General features: G+C 41.9%; 1 protein-coding gene across 1 annotated transcript in view; it reads right to left on the bottom strand.

Moving 5' to 3' along the window:
* Positions 1–342: 342 nt before the first annotated feature.
* The window catches only part of LOC136834066 (fibulin-2-like), a 106,274-nt gene continuing 85,829 nt past the window's right edge, over positions 343–20,787 (bottom strand). Inside the window, exons 13-17 of the mRNA XM_067096323.1 lie at positions 15,024–15,325; positions 14,176–14,267; positions 970–1,281; positions 723–845; positions 343–494 (exon numbers count right to left, since the gene is read on the bottom strand). Coding sequence (XP_066952424.1) covers positions 343–494; positions 723–845; positions 970–1,281; positions 14,176–14,267; positions 15,024–15,325 — 981 coding nt within the window. The remainder of the gene's footprint in view (positions 495–722; positions 846–969; positions 1,282–14,175; positions 14,268–15,023; positions 15,326–20,787) is intronic.

Below are 20,787 nucleotides of genomic sequence, written 5' to 3'. Positions count from 1 at the left end.
TCATGCCTTTTCTTTTGAAGTACTGTTGCTTTCACACCCATTACTTTGAAAAGCCTGGAAGTCTGACAGTTGAGCACACATTTGTTCCCCTGATCAGAGGCATGGAACTAACTACTTCCTTTGCTTGATGTTACATGACCAGGAAAAAGTCCTAGGTGAGGCGAACCTCCAGTCGGTTAGGAAGTCTACTCAGATCCTCCCTCCAAACAGTAAGTCTTCCCATATAAAGACCAATGGTTTGTATTCATATAGGAATAAATGACAAATTTTGGAAGTAATTTGTATTTTTCCTAACATACAAACCTGAGGTCTTTACATACACTGCCCACCTCTAGCCACCCTTCATTCTGATACCTGCACTATTAGGCAAGTGGATGCATAACTCAGCAATGGGAGGTGGTAATGGTACCACTCACCCCTCCCACTGGTAGTCCAACTACCAAACAACCATGTTGTGTAGAACAGCCTGCTCCAGCTTGTGCTGAAGGTAATTCCTATGTAAAGACCCCAGGTTTGTACATTAGGAAAAATACAGATTACTTCCAAAATTTGTCATTTTTACTTACTATATAAACAAGAATTTCCTCAATTTGGTAGGACACTACTGTAAATGTCAACAGTAGGACTAACTTAATCTTAAGAAGCTGGTTATGGCCTGAGATTATCAAGAGTATTTTTCATAAACAATAAATCTACACAAAGTTAATAAAAATCAATCTTACCTTTACATTCATCAGTTGAATCGTCTTTACGAAAACCATCTCTGCAACCACATTTGTAAGATCCCTGTGTATTTTCACACAATTCATTTTCATCACATGGGTCATTGTCACACTCATCAATATCTGTTGAAAAACAAAAAACATTACAATTACGTAATAAAAGAAAATCAATATTTTCTCAATAAAGACATCAGTATTTCTCAAGCACTTAAAATTCCAATTTAACTTGCAATAAAAATCAATTTACCTCGGCAGCTTCGGTATTTTGCATTGTAAGAAGTCCCAGGAGGACACTGAGGACCAGTAATACGACTTCGGTCAAGGGTAGAAGGAGCAGGTGTAGTGGCTGCTGTGGTGGTGGTGGTTGTTGTTGTTGTCGTTGTTGTTGTAGTTGAAGCAGTAGTTGCTGTTCTTGCTGGCGGCGATGATACAGAACTGACTGTACCATTTGTGTCTGTTAGTTTTGGCTTTGGTGCACACCAGTAATCACCAGGTGAATTAACACATTTCTCTGTGAGTTTGTTACATAGATCACGGCCTTCTGCACATTCGTCTATATCTAAATGGTAAAAACAAAAATATACTGTAGAGAACAGAATATACGTTATATGTAAATCTAGTGCTTCTAGTCCCTGGAGAGTACATTCTTGACTTTTATATCAGCCACTTTCCTGATGAAAAAAAGCAACTGATCTACATTTAGTAGCTGCAGAATAAGTCCTTAAAACAATCATCTTATGGATATGAAAATAATGAAGGAATGGTACCTCTGTTCTCTGACCTTTCATTTTAATCATCAAATGCTGATAACATCTGTAAGACCAGTGAAATTTAACCTCTTTCCAACTAAGCATGACCTCTTTCTCAAGATTCCAGGCAAGGACAGAACACATATCTCACATATTTGAAGAAATGGGGAAGGCATTTGCAACAGGTTTTTGGGGCTATAACATTTCAATATAAAAAGAACAATGCAAAGGGAGCGCACACTATAATTTTTGAGCTAGACCCATGGAATGGGTGACCTAAAACCATTATCTACCACAGATGTAATGAAAACAAGGGGAAAGGAAAAAGAGCAAAACCCAGCCTTCAAGAAAGCAAAAGATTTTTTTGAAAATGGAAGTAAAATGAAAGCAGGAATAGAATTACAAAACTTGTTAGTAATCCACAAATTACCCACGCCTAGTAAATGTAGGGTATGGTGGCCTAGTGGGAGTCAGGTCACCCAATACAAAACATGAGCTTTTCAGCTCAAGAGAAAGATAAAAGGGTATTTTTTTAGGACAAATAAAGCCCATCTTTCAGTTTGGATGTAGATAATCAAAAGAAGAGGTAAAGGAAGGGTGCCAGATAAAATGCTTTTTGATTCAATCTTGTGGTCAGAGGAAATGAAAGAAAGAAGCCTCCCAAAAACTAGAGCATTAATCCAAACATGAACAGATAAGGACAGCACAAAGAACTAGTGATGTGGATACGAAACCTGATTTTTTACGACGCAGGTCAAATGAAACACTTGATATACCACAGAACTCAAAATAAGCATAAGCACACCCTTCCATTTTCTTTTAGATGCAATACCATCCATCTCTAATAACATTGGTTTCATGGTAATATTTCATATGAAAGCCATGAAAAAACAAGCCCCTTATTATTAATCATCCATAATTTTTAATAATGTAGCAAACCAGCAATTATTTTTAAAAGTAATAATGATCAATAATGATTCCTATAAGGTAAATAAAAATATCATTAAAGTACTCTACAATGATAATACAGCACACTGTGTACTGTAAACAAGCACTAATAAGCATTTTCCAGTAAAAATATTTCACAATGGGTTAATATTATAGCAAATATTCCATGTTTTAGTTTCTGCTTTACACTGACTAACAATGCTGATAAATAATGAATACTGTATACTGCTCCTATCTGTAGAACATGTAAAATAGACACTGGCCTTCTAGCAAATGAACTGTATAAGTGCATACCACAGGCTGAGCTTCTTAAAAGTGTGTTATATTCTGTAACAAACTCATTGTTGTTTTCCATGCATATAAAATCCATGCATATGTCTTTAAAATATGGCAATCTATTTTTCAAATGAACAGGAAGTATTTATCAAAGCATGTTATAAAGGTTCACACCCTTTAAATAACACATTATGAGCTCCTTATTTTTATCTGGGCAATAATGAAGATGAACGTTTGTCTTTTTTAACATGGCAATGAAATAAGACTTTACAGGCAACCTACCAAAGAAATCCTTGCCTAATAATGCTAAAATAACAAAAAACTATTCAAAAATTACTGTGACCCACATGAGAATACTCAAAATTCAAAATTCCTCTATAAAGTACTATACTGTTACAATGCTTGAAAGACATGGAATAAAAAAGGATTTTGACAAAGGAAAAATGATATTTTCATAATAAAATAAATTTTTGAACATACTTACCTGGTAGTTATATATATAGCTTAAGTCCCTGAAATACGCAGAATTTCAAAAACTTTATAATCGCCGATGGGTAGTCAGGTGTACCACTAGTCGCCCTCTAAAGGTACCTTGAACCATTCAACTGTTCCTCAGATCTTCGCCTGGTCTCTAGAGGAGGAGGGTGAAATTTAATCATATATAACTACCAGGTAAGTATGTTAAAAATTATTTTATTATGAAAATATCATTTTGAACATCTTACCTGGTAGTTATATGTATAGCTGATTGACACCTTTGGTGGAGGGTCAGAGACAGCAAACATCTTTGGAATTTTGTTTAATAAACCAACTTAAGGTTTTTACCTGGTTTAAGGAAGCTGACTTCAATGAACTCCCCTCATTATGTCATGCTTTCCTAAGGGTCCAACGATCCACTCAGGGGCTGAAGACCTCCTAGAGCTGCCAACCATTGTACCAACCTCTATGTGACAGACAACCTATAATACCCTTGTTCAGGCTGCCAAGGGCAAACTGATTACCTGACTAAAATCACTTGCGGAAGATTGCCAATCTCCACAAACAACCATAAGATTACAACTATTCCAAGGCAAGAATCATTTTTATCGAATTATGGGATTGCAGGGGTAGTCCCCTCTCCCCTACTGAGTTAGCTGCTATAAACGGTCCCAGTGTATGCAGTCGTCATAAAGCCGTTGTGATTTAATTCAAGTAGTGAGGCAAACACTGACTTGCTTCTCCAGAAGGTAACAGTCCATGATACTTTGTAGGGACCTATTCTGTCTAAAATACAGAGTTTGCAACCACTCTTGAAATCCTCATGGGTTTTAACCTTTAGAGGTTAAGGTCCGCTTCATTACATTCTGAATCGCTTCCCATCAACTGTCTAATGAAAAAGGATAACGCATTCTTTGACATTGGTAGAGAGGGCTTAACTGAACACCAAAGCGCCTCTGACCCGCCTCGTAAGTTCTTCATCCTTTGCAGGAACGCTCTCAAAGCTCTTACCGGACAGAGGACTCTCTGAGTAACTCCCCACCTGCGATCTCTGCCAGATTCATAATCTCGAAGGACTTGGGCCATGGTTGTGAAGGCCGTTCATTCTTAGCTAAAACCCCAATTGTAGAGCAGATAGCTTTGCCGTTCCTAAAACCGACGGTTTATTGAAGCATGTACTTCACTGACTCTTTTTAGCTGTCGCCAACAAACAAAAATAGAGTCTTCATTGTGAGATCTTTCAATGAAATCTCTTGCAAAGGTTCGAACCTATCGGACATGAGAAACTTTAGGACTGTCCGTCTAGGTTCCACGCTGGTGAGATCTGACTTTTCTCTTTGGTAGTCTCAAATGATCTGATAAGGTCTTGGAGATCCTTATTGGCAACAAGTCAAGTTTCTGTGTTCTGAAGACCGCTGCCAACATGCTCCTGTATCCCTAATAGTAGAGACTGAAAAGTCTACTCTTAGGTAAAAGAAGAAAATCGGCTATCTGGGTCACAGAGGCATTAGGCTTAGGACACGGGTTGTTTTTACACCAACCTCTAAAATATCACTTGGATTGGTATACCCTGATGGTAGATGACCTCCTAGCTCTTGAAAGAATGAGCTCTAGCTGCCTCTTCGAAAAATCCTCTAGCTCTTGAGTTTTTTTGATAGTCTGAAGCAGTTAGCTGTAGACCTTGGAGTTTTGGTGATACCTTTCCAAGTGGGGTTGTTTATAGATCTGCCTTAAGGGCAGACTTCTCGGCGTGTCCACCATCCATTCCGCACCTCTGTGAACCATTCTCTTGTTGGCCAAAAGGGGACCACTAGAGTCATCCTGCGCTCTCGTGGGACACGAACTTCTGAATGACTTTGTTTATGATCTTGAAGGGGAAACAAGCGTAAACGTCAGGTTGGACCAATTTAAAGGAACGCATCTATGCATTGCCTCAAAATTGGTCTGGCACAGGAGAGCAGGTCTCCATCCTCTTCGTTTGAGCTGTGGCGAAGAGGTCTGTCATGGACGACCCCAAATCCGCCACAATTCTCTGCAGACATCTTGGTGAAGAGTCCATTCTGTTGCCAGGACTTGACCTTTCCTGCTCAGACTGTCTGCCCTCACATTTCTTTCTCCCTGAATGAATACGTCAACAATGTCACATTTTCTCCTGGCCCAGATAAGGAGTTGCCTCGGCGTTCATGTACAGTGACCTGGGTAGGTTCCTCCTTGTTTGTTGATGTAGGCCAACGTTACCGTCGTGTTGTGGAGTTGACCTGTACGACCTTGTCTTGGACTGATGTTGTAACTCTTTGAGGCTAAAAATATTGCAGTCAGCTCCTTTTGATTTATGTGGAGCTTCTTCTCTCTGGTCCAGAATCTGATGACTTCCAACTTTCCCAATGTTGCTCCCCACCCGAGTCCGGTTCTAGGCGTGAGAACAACACTAGGTCTGGGTTCTTCTGTTTTAATGAAAGGCCCTCCTGAAGCTTGACTGGGTCGTTCCACCACTGAAGGCACTGTTTCATCTTCTGCCTCTAATGGGGATACCTCTTTCTAGCCCGTCTTCTCTGCTCAATACCGATTGAGGTGGAATGGAGTGGGCGAACTTAGTCTTCCTAAGAAACGAACTGTTCTGAGGAAAGGGTCCTAGCAGGCTCATCCATTCCCTATAAGCACATCCGTTTCCCCAGAAAGTCCTTAATTTTACTAAGGTCTGTTCCATCCTTGATGGTGACGAAACCGAAAATCCCGAGACTGAATCCTCATCCCAGAAGACAGGATCTCTTGAGATGGGGTCAGATGTGAGCTTCTGCCTGTTTACCAAATCCTAGTTCCTCTGATAAACAGACTGTCGTTTGAAGATCCTCCAGACAGCGATTGAAAATGGAAGGAGCTCTGAGAAACATCGTCCAGATAAAATGAGGCCCTGATGCCTCTCGTAGTTTTGGCATTCCCCGCCAGCATTCGACATCAGTCTGAAATATTTGGGAGGCGCCGTGTTTAGGCCAAGCAAAGAGCCGAAACTGGAATACCTGTTCCTGAAGACGAATCTCAGGTATTTCTGAAGCCCGGGTGGATAGGAATGTGGAGATATGCGTCCTGAAAGGTCAAGTAAACCATCCAGTCGTGTTGTCTGACTGCCGCTAACACTGATTTTGTTGTTTCCATGAAAACTTCATATCTTTTGTACAAAGGCGTTGAGGCACTCATCAGTACTGGTCTCCAACCCCCGAGCTCTTGGGAACCAGGAAAAGGCGGTTGTAGAATCTGGCGAATCCAGATTTTGTATTTCTCTGTTTGCGTTTTCTGCAATAATAACTAAACTTGCTGTCGAATCGCCTGTGCCTTGGACTCGTCTCTGTATCTGGGAGACAGATCTATTGGTTTGTTCTGGCCAAAAGTTTCTTAGGAAAAGGGATTTTGTAAGTATCCTGGAGTAGTTGAATGGACCAAATCCGCTCTCAAAATCTCCCATACCTGCCAATCATTTACTGGCTATATCATTGCCTAAAAACGTCAATACTGTTTCTTCCCCTGTAAGGCACTCTATAGATTTTTTCACATGTTGAAGCCGAGAACCTCTACCTGAGGGCCGACCACGACCAGGGCTGACACCCTGATTACAGAAGCTGCAGTCTTTTTTTTTTTCATGAAAGTCGTTGAGCAAGACTTTCTTGTGTCTGCCGATATAAGATCTTGTGTGGTTTCTGAGCTAATAGAAGGAATCTCTTTAACCAAGTCTTGAGGTTAAGAGGTGAGAGGAAACAGTATAAATTAATTCCGGGACACATGACTGGATGTGACCCCATTAGCTAGGAAAGAGCAAAATGGGTCCTTTTCTTCTAAGATTCCTGCTGGAATATGTTCCGCTAATTCGGAAAAAAGCACCGTCTCTGATTCTTTATCCATACACGACATAAGATGTACAAATTCTTCTTTGTCGGTCTTTTTGCTGAATAATCCCATCTTTCTTCCTAACGCTCCAGGGTCCAGTCCAGAAAGTTAAAGACCTCAGTTACCCTTTCGTTCCTTTGAGTGGTCCAACTCTGATGTTGACCAACAAAACTGTTCTCCCCATGGCCAATTTAAAGAGATGGTCAACAAGATTCGAAATGATCTCAGAAGAGTATTAAGACAAGCGATTCTCCCGTTTGATACCAAATTGATCTTGTCTAGTTTGGCTGGAGGAAAAGCAAAGTGCTGTCTTTCCTTGTTCTTTCTTTGAAAGCATCCATTCATTCATCATTTTGAAAGACTCTTGGAGAAAGGGGGACAAACCATCTTCAAAAGGAAGAATAATATTAGACGCCTTCCCATGAAATTCTGAAGGTCAGAAATCCTTTCCTGGAAAAGTTTTCAGGAAAACCTTTAAACCGCAGAGTTCCAATTTTGACACAGATTATAAAACAAGTTATAACAGACAGCTTTACTATCTTCTTCTTCAAATCATGTTCGATCAAATCCACAGGAGACTGAGGAAATAATCAATCATTTCTTCAGAAAGCCAAAGAACAAGGAGAAAAAAACGTTGAAAGTATCACCTTGGCCTTTCGGCGTCCTGGTGTCCATGTCTCGTGACAGAACAGTTGGTGGGTGATCTGGCGTCCTCAAATTCTTGGCGTCTGGCGTGATGGCGTATAAGATCTTGACGCCTGGCGTCAAAACAAACCATCCTCTTGAAGTAAGGTGTCCTGGGCGTAGACTTCAGAAAATCAAGTTCCGTCCAACCTTATATAAGGAGAACTGGCGCCAAGGACATCTGTCAAAAATGCTTCCTCAGGCTGACGCAAAATGATTGAGTTATCATTAGGAGACAGAAAACATTTTTCCGTGTTCAATGTCAGTAAAGCCCCTGAAGTCGCGTTCTCAGCTGGCCGCCTGTGCGACATCATCTATAAAGTTTCCTCAGGGACGGCGTGCAAAAATTGGACAATTCTGCATCCGTCTTATCTCAGGCTGATATTGCATCAGGAAGAATTTCCGTTGCATGTTGAATTTCATGATCTAAATACCTTTTTTTGATCGAAAAATTATTTACGCAATTTTCAAATATTACTAATTAATTTTAATAATAACGTTGGAAATGAATTTCGTAGCCTCCGGTCTTATTCGATTAAATAACATAAGCGCCGATGAGACAAATCGTCTGCTTTTCACTGGACGACCAATTGTTAAAACTAAGAAAGATGCTCTGGGCTGATACTATTGAAATACAAAATATATTAATGTCAAATCCTACTGAAATTATATTAAAATTTCCTTTAAGATTTTCGGATAATAGTATAAGCATTTTTAGATGTAACAGCGTTTTTATGATAAAATAATGATTTACGGTATGTGCTAATTTCCCTCAAATATTAATACAGTATTAGGTTTAATAAGATTAAATAACTAATAAATAAAAATAATAAACTCTCTCCTATTTAGATGACAGAATTTTTTCGACATTCCTTCTCATGTTTCTTGAGCTTAAATAAATGGTTTTACCTAATAACACGACATTTTCAGAGCAAGATTAATAATAACACTAAAATAATAATAATTTCTCATTTTTTGGGTCTTGATACTTATCAGATTTCTTTCTTTCTCATCCAATAAATGTCCTCTGTACTGCAACATCAATGAGTCATACCTTTTGTCAATTTGAATGGCAATCATCATGTCCTTGAGGTTGGTTCTATTGGAGTATCACCTGGGGTTCTGGACTACCACTGGTCCCATGAATATCTTTGCCCGAGCGAATTCTTCAATTCCCTGAGGTTGGTCTTTGAAGCCACTTTTTTGCTCCAAGCTCTTCTGGTGTTTCCCTTTCAAGGCTCCAGTGGACTTTGCTACTGAATCCATCACTCTTTTGTACTGATAAACCAAAACATTCATCACATCTATCCTTTAACTGGTCATAATTTTTCCCTCTGCATTTTACAAAATGAGATGTTATTTGTATTGTTCTTAGGACATATCTGGTTCTTAGGACCTCATCATTCTCACTGTCAGCATTCTCAGAATCTTGCAAGTGGAAAATGTACCCAAAACCAAAGTGAACAGGTCAAAATCAACAATATCTAACAAATCCAGAAAAATCCAAAATTAGATGCAAAGTAGCTCAGGACCAAAGCCAAGTGTGCTACAGAAACAGCTCTAGTGAGAAAATCTGATGGACTCAAGCAGGCAAGGAGGATGCAACCCGAACCCCAAGATCTAAAAACAGTTGGAGATCGTTCAAGATGACCTGGTGATACACAAAAATGTTATACCTGACTACCCAAATAAATAATAATAATAATAATAATAACAATAAATTCTGCATAATAATAATAATAACTTAAGCTATATAATAATAAAGGGATTTTTGACAGAGGTTTAAAAATCTATTTCTGAGGAAGGTCCCGTGTCACCTGGTGAAATTCCATTACAGCACGAATTTCTAGGTATAACATGCTAGATATACCAGAGAAAAAGAGCTTTCAGGAAAGCTGGGGTTACTACCCCAGTCGATCGTCTTCTAGGAAGACGTCGGTATAAGAAGGGTGAGTGAAATACCACTACCACGGAAACCTACTCGAAAGATCTCTCTATCAAAACCCCCGAACAGAGCGGTGAGCCGTTACAGCCCCCACACTCAACACCCGCCAGGACGGCGACACCCAGCGCCACCTACCTCATTCCATGCTAGCACTAACCCCAGACTTGGCATGTGCAAGAAAAGAGGGGAGCCTAGGTGATACAGGGAGGTCACCGGGTGACACCTTCCTCAGAAATAGATTTTCCTCTGTCAAAATCCCTTTTCTGAGTCCAGTCCCGTGTCAGCCGGTGAAACGTGATAGAGAATCATGCCAAGACTGCAAACTACCAGGAAAAAGAAATGGGTAATCTGAAGAAAAGGCAAAATTTACCAAAATAATTTTAATTAAGGAATCTCTTCCATGTGAGCAATAATACTTAAAACCTAAGGCATATTAAATCAAAGACTTAAAAAACTTAACACTACAAAAACACTGGAGGTCCCGGTCTGATGGGGAAAAAACCCAAAACAACATTAAAATTACTTAAACACGAATTGAAACATGAAAATGGTGTATACAATTTCAAATAAATACAATCTTAAAACTATACACGTAAACTTAAGCTAAACATGTAAGAGACAAATTACTAATGAACATTAAGTGTATAAAACATATCTGGGGTACATGGAGCCAAAATAAAAACTGTCCACTACCCAAAAGGAAACAATTATGGCATGTCAGATTACAGTTTTCCATCAACAGGTACAAATTACATCAATATGAGGAGCTAGGCAGTGAGGCATAATCAACCAGGAGAATAAGCAGAGAAGTAAATGAGGCAGGCGGGCGGGGAAAAGGAAAGGATATGATTGATTAAGGTGGGGAGATGACACTTCCCACAGCTATAAAAGAAAATTTCAGGGCTTGGTGATTTTTAAATAGTGGCGTTTAAACACTAGAGGTGATTTCCAACCCCGTATATTTAGATAACTCTGAAAAGTCCATATTATGAAAGTAATTAATGGAAGTAGCAACTGCTCGAATATCATGAACCTTAGGAACTGAATCTGGGTTGGCTTGTTTAATAAAATACAGAATTTGTTGTCTTATACCATTTAGTGAAAGAGTACCACCTTTCTCCCTGATAAAAGAGGACCCGACTTACTCTGTGGAGTTCTTAAAAGGTAAGATTTAAGTGTATGGACTGGACATAAAGACTGGTCTTGGAGGAAGGGGCACCACCTTCAAGGGGACCACCTGTCCTGTGGGTCTTCGTTTTGGCTAAAAATCTAAAAGGATCAGGGAAAGGAGGACCTCTCCAGACGGGAGGAAGTTCACAAAATTATCACCTCTGGTGAGAGCCGACAGCTCTGAGATTCTAGCACCTGAAGCCAAGCTAATCAAAATAAGTCTTCCTTAACAGATCCTGATAAGAGCAATGAAAGTTATCCAGCTCTGATGCTAACTTAAGGACGTCATTGAGAAACCACGTAACCGAATGTGGGCGTGATACTGGTCTCAGACAGCGCATGCTCTGGGGATGGATGAAAATAGGAATCTGTAAGGTCGATTTTAAAGCCGTAAAGAAATACTTTCTTCAATGCTGACTTGATTGTGGTAATAGTGGCCGGAGCAAGGCCTTTTTCAAACAGTGATCTAAAGAAAGAAACTCTAAATTAGTCGTCATAATTTTGGCTTCAGATGCTTTTAGGAAGGAGGCTAATTTTTTGACTGCTGAGTCATATTGTCTAATAGTAGAATCTCTTTTATCTGATTCTAAAAACAGAGTGTTGACAGGGTCAATGTTTGCCCCTTTTTGAGCTGCGAACTTTTATAAAGTCCATAAAACTAGGGCATTCTGAATTCTTGAGGAAGCTGACACAGTCTTGGTTTGTACTGTCTGGGTCAGAATGGGCTTGGGAATCAAGAAGACTCCGCGTCCCAGTTCCTGAAGAAAGAGGGAACCAATTGCTCTTCGGCCAATAGGGGAGCTACCAGGGCTGGTTGACCTTTGAATGTCCTGAGTTTGTGTAAAACTTTCAGCAGTAAATTTATTGGAGGAAATAGATAAATTTCTCCCAACTGTTCCAATCTACTGTCATTGCGTCCGTGGCGTACGCCTGAGGGTCCAGGTTGGGGGCCACATAACAGGGAGCTTGAAGTTGCTCTCCGTTGCGAACAGATCCACTTGGAGACCCGGAACCTGGCGGCAAATCCATTGGAAAGATTCCACGCCCAGGGACCACTCCGTCTCCAACGGAGTCGTTCTGGACAGGGAATCCGCCACCACGTTCGGACCCCGCTGGGTGGGTGGCTGACAGGTGCCAGCCGTGCTTGTTCGCCAGGGAGAAGATAGCAACCATTACTTGGTTTACTCGGCCTGATTTGGAGCCGCCCTGTTGATGCAATGAACTACCACTGCGCTGTCCAATACCAACCTGATATGAATCCGGTTGGGGGCGGATTTTCTTCAGAGTTAGAAATACCGCCATAGCTTCCAGGGTGTTTATATGGAACTGCTGAAACATTGTGGACCACGTTCCCTGTACTTTTGTTTTGGAGAATATCCCCCCAGCCGCTTTAGAGAAGCGTCTGTGTGGACAACTAGTGCCGGAGGGGGAAATTGAAGTGGAACTGTTTTGGACAAGCCCTTGACTGAGGCCCAAGGCGCAACTTGTCTTTAAGATTTGAGGGATGGAGAGACCTTGTCTCTGAGCTTGACATTGGCTCGACTCCCGCCACACTCTGTTTATGTCTTTTTAACTTTCGCTTTTAACAGCAGGTCTGTCACTGAGGCAAACTGAAGAGACCCAAGGACCTTTCTTGGGACCGGCGGGATGCTGATGGATTTTTGAGAAATTTCTTGGTGAGAGATGCTATCTCTTTCCTCTTGGGAGGCGGAGGGATAACGTGAGAGGACAGATCCCACTTGAGACCCAGCCACTGAAACCGGGACTCCGAGTCAGGCGGGGACTTTTGTCTGTTCAGTTGAAAACCCAGCGACTCTAGGAAACTGATGACTATGGACGTGGCCTTCTTGACACTCCGGAACTGTTGGTGCCCAAATTATCCAATCGCCCAAATATGCTGCTAGGGATATCCCTTGGGACCGGAGTTGTTGAACTACCGTGTCCGCCAGCTTTCAGTGAATACTCCTGGGCGCAATGTTTAGGCCGGGGCATGACCCTGAAGGAGTAGGCCTGATTCCCGAGTCTGAAACCGAGGAACTGAGAGAAGTTCCGGCGCAACCGGGACGTGATAGTAAGCGTCTGAAAGATCGATGGAGGTGGTGACGGCTCCACGCGGAAGTAGAGTCGTGCCTGAGCTATTGTGGCATCGCGAAATTTGTCGCATTTTATGTAGAGATTTAGACGCGACAGATCCAGGATCACTCTTTGCTGATCGGAGTCTTTTTGGAACAGTGAATAACCTGCCTTGAAACTTTAGGTGCCTTACTTTCTTTATTGCTCGTTTGTTGAGCAATTCTGTCACTATAATCCCGTAGGATTGATGTGGGTGGCTGGTAAAACCTGTTTAGAGGAGGAGGGATTCTTGATCCAGCTCCATCCTAGTCCTTTGGACACAATGCTGTGTGCCCAAGGGCTGAAGGTCCATTGGTCCCTGAACCAATACAGGCGACCACCTACCTGTGTTTCTCTCAGTGGGAGGGGGCGGGTTTCCTCCCTACCACGTCCAGGTCTTCCCCTTGGGGTGGTGTTAGCCTTCCCTCTGTGAGGGCCTTACCTCTTCCCCCCTTGCAATTCTATTAAGGCCGTGAAAAAACCACGGCCTTCATATGTGGGGTTGTATGCTGGTGAGGCCACATATGAGCTCAGCAGCTGGTTGGACCAGCACATACTGTTGGGGTTGGGCCTTAGAAGTGGAGGCTGTGCCACTGCCGAGACCGGGACGCTTGACCACCGCTGCTGGTGGGGCCTTTATGTCTCCTGAAACGCTTGCCTCCTCTCGTCTGGGGGCCAGATTCTGGGGTCTTGCGCTTGTAAGTGGAAATACCCCAGCGAGAACGCGACTCTGGTTGGCCCTTGTAGCCTCAGTCATAACATTTCGTGAACCTCTTCTTCAGGGAAGAGGTTAGGTCCCCAGATCGAGCTCTTTAACGAGCTTGTTAGGCTCGTGGCGGATAAAGTAGCGTTTGCGAAGATGAACTTCCTGCATTCCAGTCTGGCCAAAATAAACTCAAACAAGTCAGACTGAAGCCAGCCAGCAAGGGACTTAGCTAAGACCTGGAAAAAGGGCTCATCCGCCGGCAGGAGACGGCAGTAGCTTCAGTGAGGCATACGGAAGTTCAACGGACCGGGCTAATTTAGTCCGAGCATCAAACTCCGCTTTAACAAAGATTCCGGCAGCTTAGGGAGTTGCTCGCTAAACTGTGAGGAAGCACAGAGAGGTCCAGCTTCCCGACCGTGAAAGTGGACGGGGCATCCATCCAGAACTCATTACTTCCCGGGAACACCAGGGAGTGGTCTGTTTCCCTTAGCTGAGGTAACGGATTACCGTCCAAAGCACGCTCGGGTCGTAGCCAGAGCCAACTTTGTTCAAACAAGGGTTGGTAAGTTGTCTCCCAGGGCGAACATGGTGAAGTTGCCCTGAAAGGAGTCAACTTTGTGTTGTCTGCCTGCCACTCCGTCAGAGTGCGCAGGAGAGCCGACAGAGCTTGGTCCCTAGGGGATGATGACAGTCTCCTAGGAACCTTGTCTGACCGTAATCAAGCTTCCTCCTGTCAGCCTCACGGCCTGGGATAAGGGGGCAAAGATCGGGAAGAACTCCAACTCCTCCAACCGTCTCGTGCCAAGACCTTCAAGAGTCAGTTGCCATCATGTTGGATGGCCCGGGAGCGAACCAGGTTACCAAGATCAAACGGCGGTGTTCCGCAGTGTCGGGGATAACATACTGTGGTTCGGCTGGGGTGGGTTGAGTTAATTCCCGCCAGTTATATTGTCATGACTGGCAAACTTCTCAGAGATCTTATTGTCAATCTGGAAACTTTCCTCCGTGAAACGTCATTCCTCAGTATAAATTTCTTTGGCAAAGGCCTCTGCATCAAAGAGAGGCTGGCGAGGAGGGCTTGGTTTTGTTGCCCTCTTACTCGCGCCTGCCGGAGGAACTAGACTTGCTCCGGAGGCTACAGGTCCTGAGACCTTAGCCTCGACGGGGGAAGGCGATGCTTTCTGGAAGACGAGGACTTGATAGCCCTTCAGCCTTCCATGAAGTCTTCAACTTCAACTTGGGGATAGCAGATGGAGCTCTATCACCCAAGGAGGAAGACTTCACAAAACCTGGAAAATGAAGATAAGATGAAGCTGGGGAGTCAAACAAGGGGCCCGCCCAACAACCTCACCTACCTGCTACTTACCACCTGGTCTTGCTCAATAGCCATGGGTTCGAGGTCTAAGTTCAAAAGCGGCGACGTCCTCTGAAACCTCTGAGTAGTGATATCCACTTGGGGTGGCTGGGTCGCATCCGGATCTGCTGGATGATGGGGTGGCAAGATCTTCAGGCACTGCACGTGTCGCCACCGTGCCGGGGTAAGTAAGTCCCTCAACCTGGCGAGAGGACGTAGGGCTTCCCGACGGAACATTCCTTCCAAACCCAGCCACCCAGGCCCGGAGGGATTCAAGGCAGATTTCTTGGAAGACTCATCCGCCTGCAAAAACCAACAATTAGCTAAGGACGAAAAAACAGTCCGGAGCCTCATAAACAAAATTCAATATGAGAATGAAACGGAGAAGACTGTCACTACCAACTCATCCTGGATGGTTGTACAGAGAGGCAAAACAAACCTCACAACCATCGGGGTGCCAGACTACCAGGTCGTCCGCCGGACGCACAACCAGCGTGGGTCCGGCAAACTACGTGACCGTAGGGTTGTTGCAGGAGGCGGTACCCCGCTCTCACAGCGAACAGTCTGTAAGAAGAAAAGTACATGAACCTCCCACTCTAAGCAAAATAAAGCTGGCAAGGCCGGGAAACTCAACTGCAACCAGGAATACTCCGGTGGAGAAGAACTCCCTTTTATAAACTGGGCCAATAAGCTCTAAATCACACAGAGTGGAAGGTAGATTTCCAGACCCGGAATACTCCGGGGAATGAAAGGGAGAGACCAGGAACCAACCATAAGGGCTTGCCTGTAAATTTAGCGGGGAGACCCTGGCGTAGCCGGACTCACTATATAATAACTAAGGAGAGTACTCCGTAGATAACAAAAAATATCCAAAATTAAATACAATAAAAAGTAAACTAATGATGGTAAGAAATTCTCCGGAGACAGGAGGGATCCGCTCCCTTATATAATGAAAAATTCTTCTTCACTCTACCCGCCGGAGAACAAGATGGGCCAGATGCTCATATGTTCATAACATAGGTGGGGCAAATTAATAATACCGTATCAACGTAAACCCGACGGGAGACGAGGAGTGAGATAAAGTGTTCAACGCGTTCGAGCAAACAAACCACCAACCCAACACAGCGACAGCTGAGGACTGTATGGGAGGGAGCGAATCCTCTACCAAAAAGAAGTCCTGAACTCGGAGAAAACACCATCTAGCGTCACCCGCACGTAGAAAACAAGGCTGGAAAGGAGGGGGTGGGGAGGGGGAGGAGAATGGTAGGCTACCGGAAGGGAACAGGAGACAGGGAGAACCTCACCCGCTCAACTGCACCTACACCACTCCAAGAATAATGAAACTGTGGAGAGGGCGGAATGACTGGGGAGCAACCAACCCTCGATGCCCGACTCCTGCCTAGGCGACAGCCTAATAGGGACCTAACCTAGTATAGGCTAGGAAAGGAGAAAAGGGAGGAGGAGGAACAAACAAGGAGAGAAATTTGAGCCGAGAACCAACCAGAACAAAAGGGGGATAAGGAGGCTTACTAGCCTAGAGGAAACACATCCAAGAAGCTCGATTCCCCCAATTGGAGGAAGAGGACCCAGGGGCTCACTGACCTAAAAACGAGAGATCCCGGAGGAAACAGCAACAAAACTCCCTCAACCTGATCTCTCCGCCCAGGGCAAGGGAAGGGAAGCTAGCCTACTAAAACAAACCAATCACTCCATAAAAACAAAAACTAAAACTAAAATGTGCTCAATAGAGAGCCTAGCCTACCAAGGGAGGTTAGATCTGAGGTTGCCGCCAACACCGAGGTAAAACCACTAAAAAACAAAAAAAATAAAACTAAAAGAGAGCACCATCTTCAATAAAATAATAGCCTGTAAGACCAAAATGTGGAACCCAGCCTGGGGTGGTACCTGACGGGCATCACTCCCACCAAGGCCAGAGGCCAATGATCGTAAAACAAAACTAAAATTGGGGAGCCACCGCAAGGAACCACCAGGAAGGGGAACCAAAGGGGGAAAAATCTATAACGCTAGGAGGAGACAACTCCAACTGAAAATAACAGAAGGAGAGCGCCATGGTCGACATGGCTGGCTGGGGACGCCCGTGGCGTCATAAGAAGATCTCGATATTTATGAAAATACGAGACCATAAACAGCCAAAAATAGAACAAAACCCACAAGAAGATGGTACTAACTTAGAGATGGTAAAGCTGCTCGAAGCCATCGTTGAAGCAAAGAAAATCCAAAAGAGGAAGAGCACACAAAACAATCCAAGATATCACGTGCTAGAAAATGGAATGGGTAGGTGGCGCTAAAGTCGCCAGTCCTGGCGGGTGTTTGAGGTGGGGCTGTAACGGCTCACCTCTCTGTTCCGGGGATTTGATAAGGAGCCATCTTTCGAGTAGGTTTCCGTAGTGGTAATTCACTCACCCTTCTTATACCGACGCCTTCCAAGAAGACGCTCGACTGGGGTAGTAACCCAGCTTTCCTGAAAGCTCTTTTTCTCTTGGTATATCTAGCATTGTTATACCTAGAAATTCGTGCTAATGGAATTTCACCGGCTGACACGGGACTGAACTCAGAAAAACAATTTACCTTATATGTGTATTATATAATATATTTGAGGCATAATTCATATCAATGAAATCAGCTTTTCTGTGTGAACATTGAAAATGTTAAACAAACAAATGTGTTCACAGCAACTTTTATCTTTTGGTAACGTTTCAGAAATTTTAATGGGGGATGTAATTATGGGTAATGGATTTAGGATAATATATTAATTTTTCATTAAAAATTCATTACAATCATTTGATTTGGATTAAATACTTTTAGATCAATTCAGTCATACTATTAACTATAATTATGTATGATAGTTATAGTCATTATCGTATTGTTGTTACTTAAACTTGTGATTGAAGGGATTTAACATAAACAAAACTGTGGTTTCTGATATGTGTAGGAAAACATGATATAGAATCACTTTTTTATTTACATTTTGAATGTCTAAGATACATAGTAAACAGCATTTGCAGTAACATCATCTTTACATAACCAAAAGAGAGTATATACAGATGGTTGTCTTAACTTAGATAGAGAAAATTACAAAATTTGTATTTTTGACCTCATCTTATCTGAAGGTCATCTTATACATGGGAATAACATTAAACTCTTTCTTGGGGCTTTCCTAACCTATTTAGATGTCCTATTCTATTAGTATCTCAGTCATGTCAACATACTCTTGTTCTCTCTCTTTTTGGTTCTTCGAAGGGGTCATAAGGACCTGGTCTTTCAAGACTTTCTTCTTGAATCAGCTGAAGCCGGATCTAATCTGAAGATCTCTGCAGTGTATATGTAATCCAGTTCTAGAGTTATGGCAAAAAACTGGTGGTGTGGTTAACCCATGTTTTGACACTAACTTGCCTCAGCATCATATCACAACTTTTAGTGCAGATTTTCTACTTTAATTTGTTTCTGACTTCGGCTTTATGGTTCTGTTTATGGACACTTCCACATCTTCATTTTTGGCCACCTCTTTCTTCATTATCCTTTACCTCACTATCCACTAGCCTATACCAGATTATATTGTGATAGGTGTGCCTTGTCTGTTATAACAATGTAGTCCATATTTTTTTATATCTATACCCATTCTTTCTTCACTGAATGAACAATTTCAAGTGATATACAGATGCAAATATAAGTGGTGTGGAATTTAGGAAAGAAAGACAGACCAATAATTATTTAATTATTTTTATTAAAATTGGCAACTGCAATTTTTGTCAGCTCACAAATGCGTGAGTCTTGATTAAGGACCCACTTCACATTCAGCGAAAAAGTAACGTTGCCTATAATCAAAGGAAAAAAGTTCAAACACTTAAGAAATTGTTAACTTCACATGTGCAATTAAAAACACAGTAAGCAAATTAAAAATCCTGAAACAATTGATTTATTAAATAAGAAAGATTTTTCCAAATCCTTGACAATGTAAAGCAAAAGCAAGCAATGACGCTGACCCAACTGGTATAACAAAGCACCTTTTGAAACTTTTGTTTTACTGTCAGAGTGTGTTTAATTTGACAAAGTAATCATGAAACTGAAGAAGTTGATGGAGCACTATAACTTGAGGCCTTGCCAGCTGATCAGGGCGGGTAGTTAATCTGGACCACGCTTAACGCAGTACTTTAAACAAATTTCCAGTCATTTTAAAAGAGAGAGTTCATAAAGTTTGTTCACTACAAGTCATAGACACAATCTTGAAGCAGAAAATTCCAGAAAAGGGAAAGTCATTTTGCTAATTGTGATACCAACAACTGTTTGCCTTGGAAGCTTAACACCTGTACTTGTACTCTGTACTTGTACTGCCAGAGTATACTAATTTGATGTTGGCTTTTAGCGTCCCTGGCAAGGAATCTGGATGAATGTTTTGAAATATCCAGCATTCTTTTGATGAGCGCTTTTAGAAGCTCAAAAGTTTCAAAGGGAAAAAGTTTAACTTTAAAAGATAAATTCTTCCTTATTCAGGAAGATACTAAAATTCTTATTTTGAATATGGCCCCGAGGTGAACAAATTAACATATGTGTGAAACAAACAAATATATAATAATGTTGTCTATTTTCCACATTCCGTGAATACCTTAGCAATCATTTTTGATAGCAGTTTTAAAACAAGCATGACAGGGTGTACTTCCTGCCCATTTAAATTAAGGACAACAACAGCTCTAGCCATACTCAATTCTCTTCAGATGCAAGATTATTACGCTCTTGGCAAACTACAAGACTTTTTCACTGAATCTTTGAACCTGTGGTTCAGTGGAACCACCCCTTTGACTGGCCACTGTGACCATCAGGTCTCCGTTAAATAAATGAGGTTGTCGACATGGGGCCTGACAACTTCCCCCCAGCCAGCTTTACGCGTAAAGCATCAAACTCATTGAATCATTAACCTCTATCTTTGCCTTCGGTTTCCGACTTTTTACGACAGGTTGTTGATATATAGGGGGTTTGTTAAAAGGATATTGTGTGGAACTTCTGGGGAAAAATTTTTGTTCAGTGACCTTAGGTTTTATGACGCCAGAGCATTTTTCGAGCAAAAATGGCCATTTTCAAAAATGCATCTCCTCCTTTGCTTTTTGGTTTTAGGGATGAGATTTGAACCACGTATAAAACACATATGGACCTTCAATATAGACGGGGGATTTTGATTTTTCAATTTTCGAGATATGAATTTTTTTTTTTTTTATGAAATTTTCCCACTAAATTACAGAAAAAATTGCCAAAATCAGAAACTCAAAATATTAAAAAGTCGGCTTTGTTTTCATCTACCATGTTTCCCATATTATATATTAAAATTTCATTTAGATTGGTCCAATACTAAGGGAGGAGATACATTTTGAAGGTGAAAAAACTTATGTTTGAGAAACGGGCCTTCAAAGTTTTAGTTACATAAAAAAGTAAAAAGGACTTCAAAGACTGTGTTACGACCCATTTTATGGTTTTAATTTTTATTTTTGGGTATTAATTAATGCAAAATGATTATAAATAAGGAATATTAATTGATTATTTATGTGCCTAAGACACATTCTTATAAATTTTGTGTTCCTGGTCCCCCTGTCTGATCTTGCTGCAAAGGTATTACTCTAGGGTATCATAGTTGCCTACACTTTTTATTAGTGTCTCAGTCCATCCCAAGCCAAATGGATCCTGGGAATTACTTTACATTCACAATTAGGGACTGTGATTCAAAATTAGTCAAATCTTGCTTCACTTATTATGAT

This window comes from Macrobrachium rosenbergii, chromosome 53 (genome assembly GCF_040412425.1).
Source record: "Macrobrachium rosenbergii isolate ZJJX-2024 chromosome 53, ASM4041242v1, whole genome shotgun sequence".
NCBI lineage: Eukaryota > Metazoa > Arthropoda > Malacostraca > Decapoda > Palaemonidae > Macrobrachium > Macrobrachium rosenbergii.
This window is presented reverse-complemented; position numbering and strand designations above follow the sequence as displayed.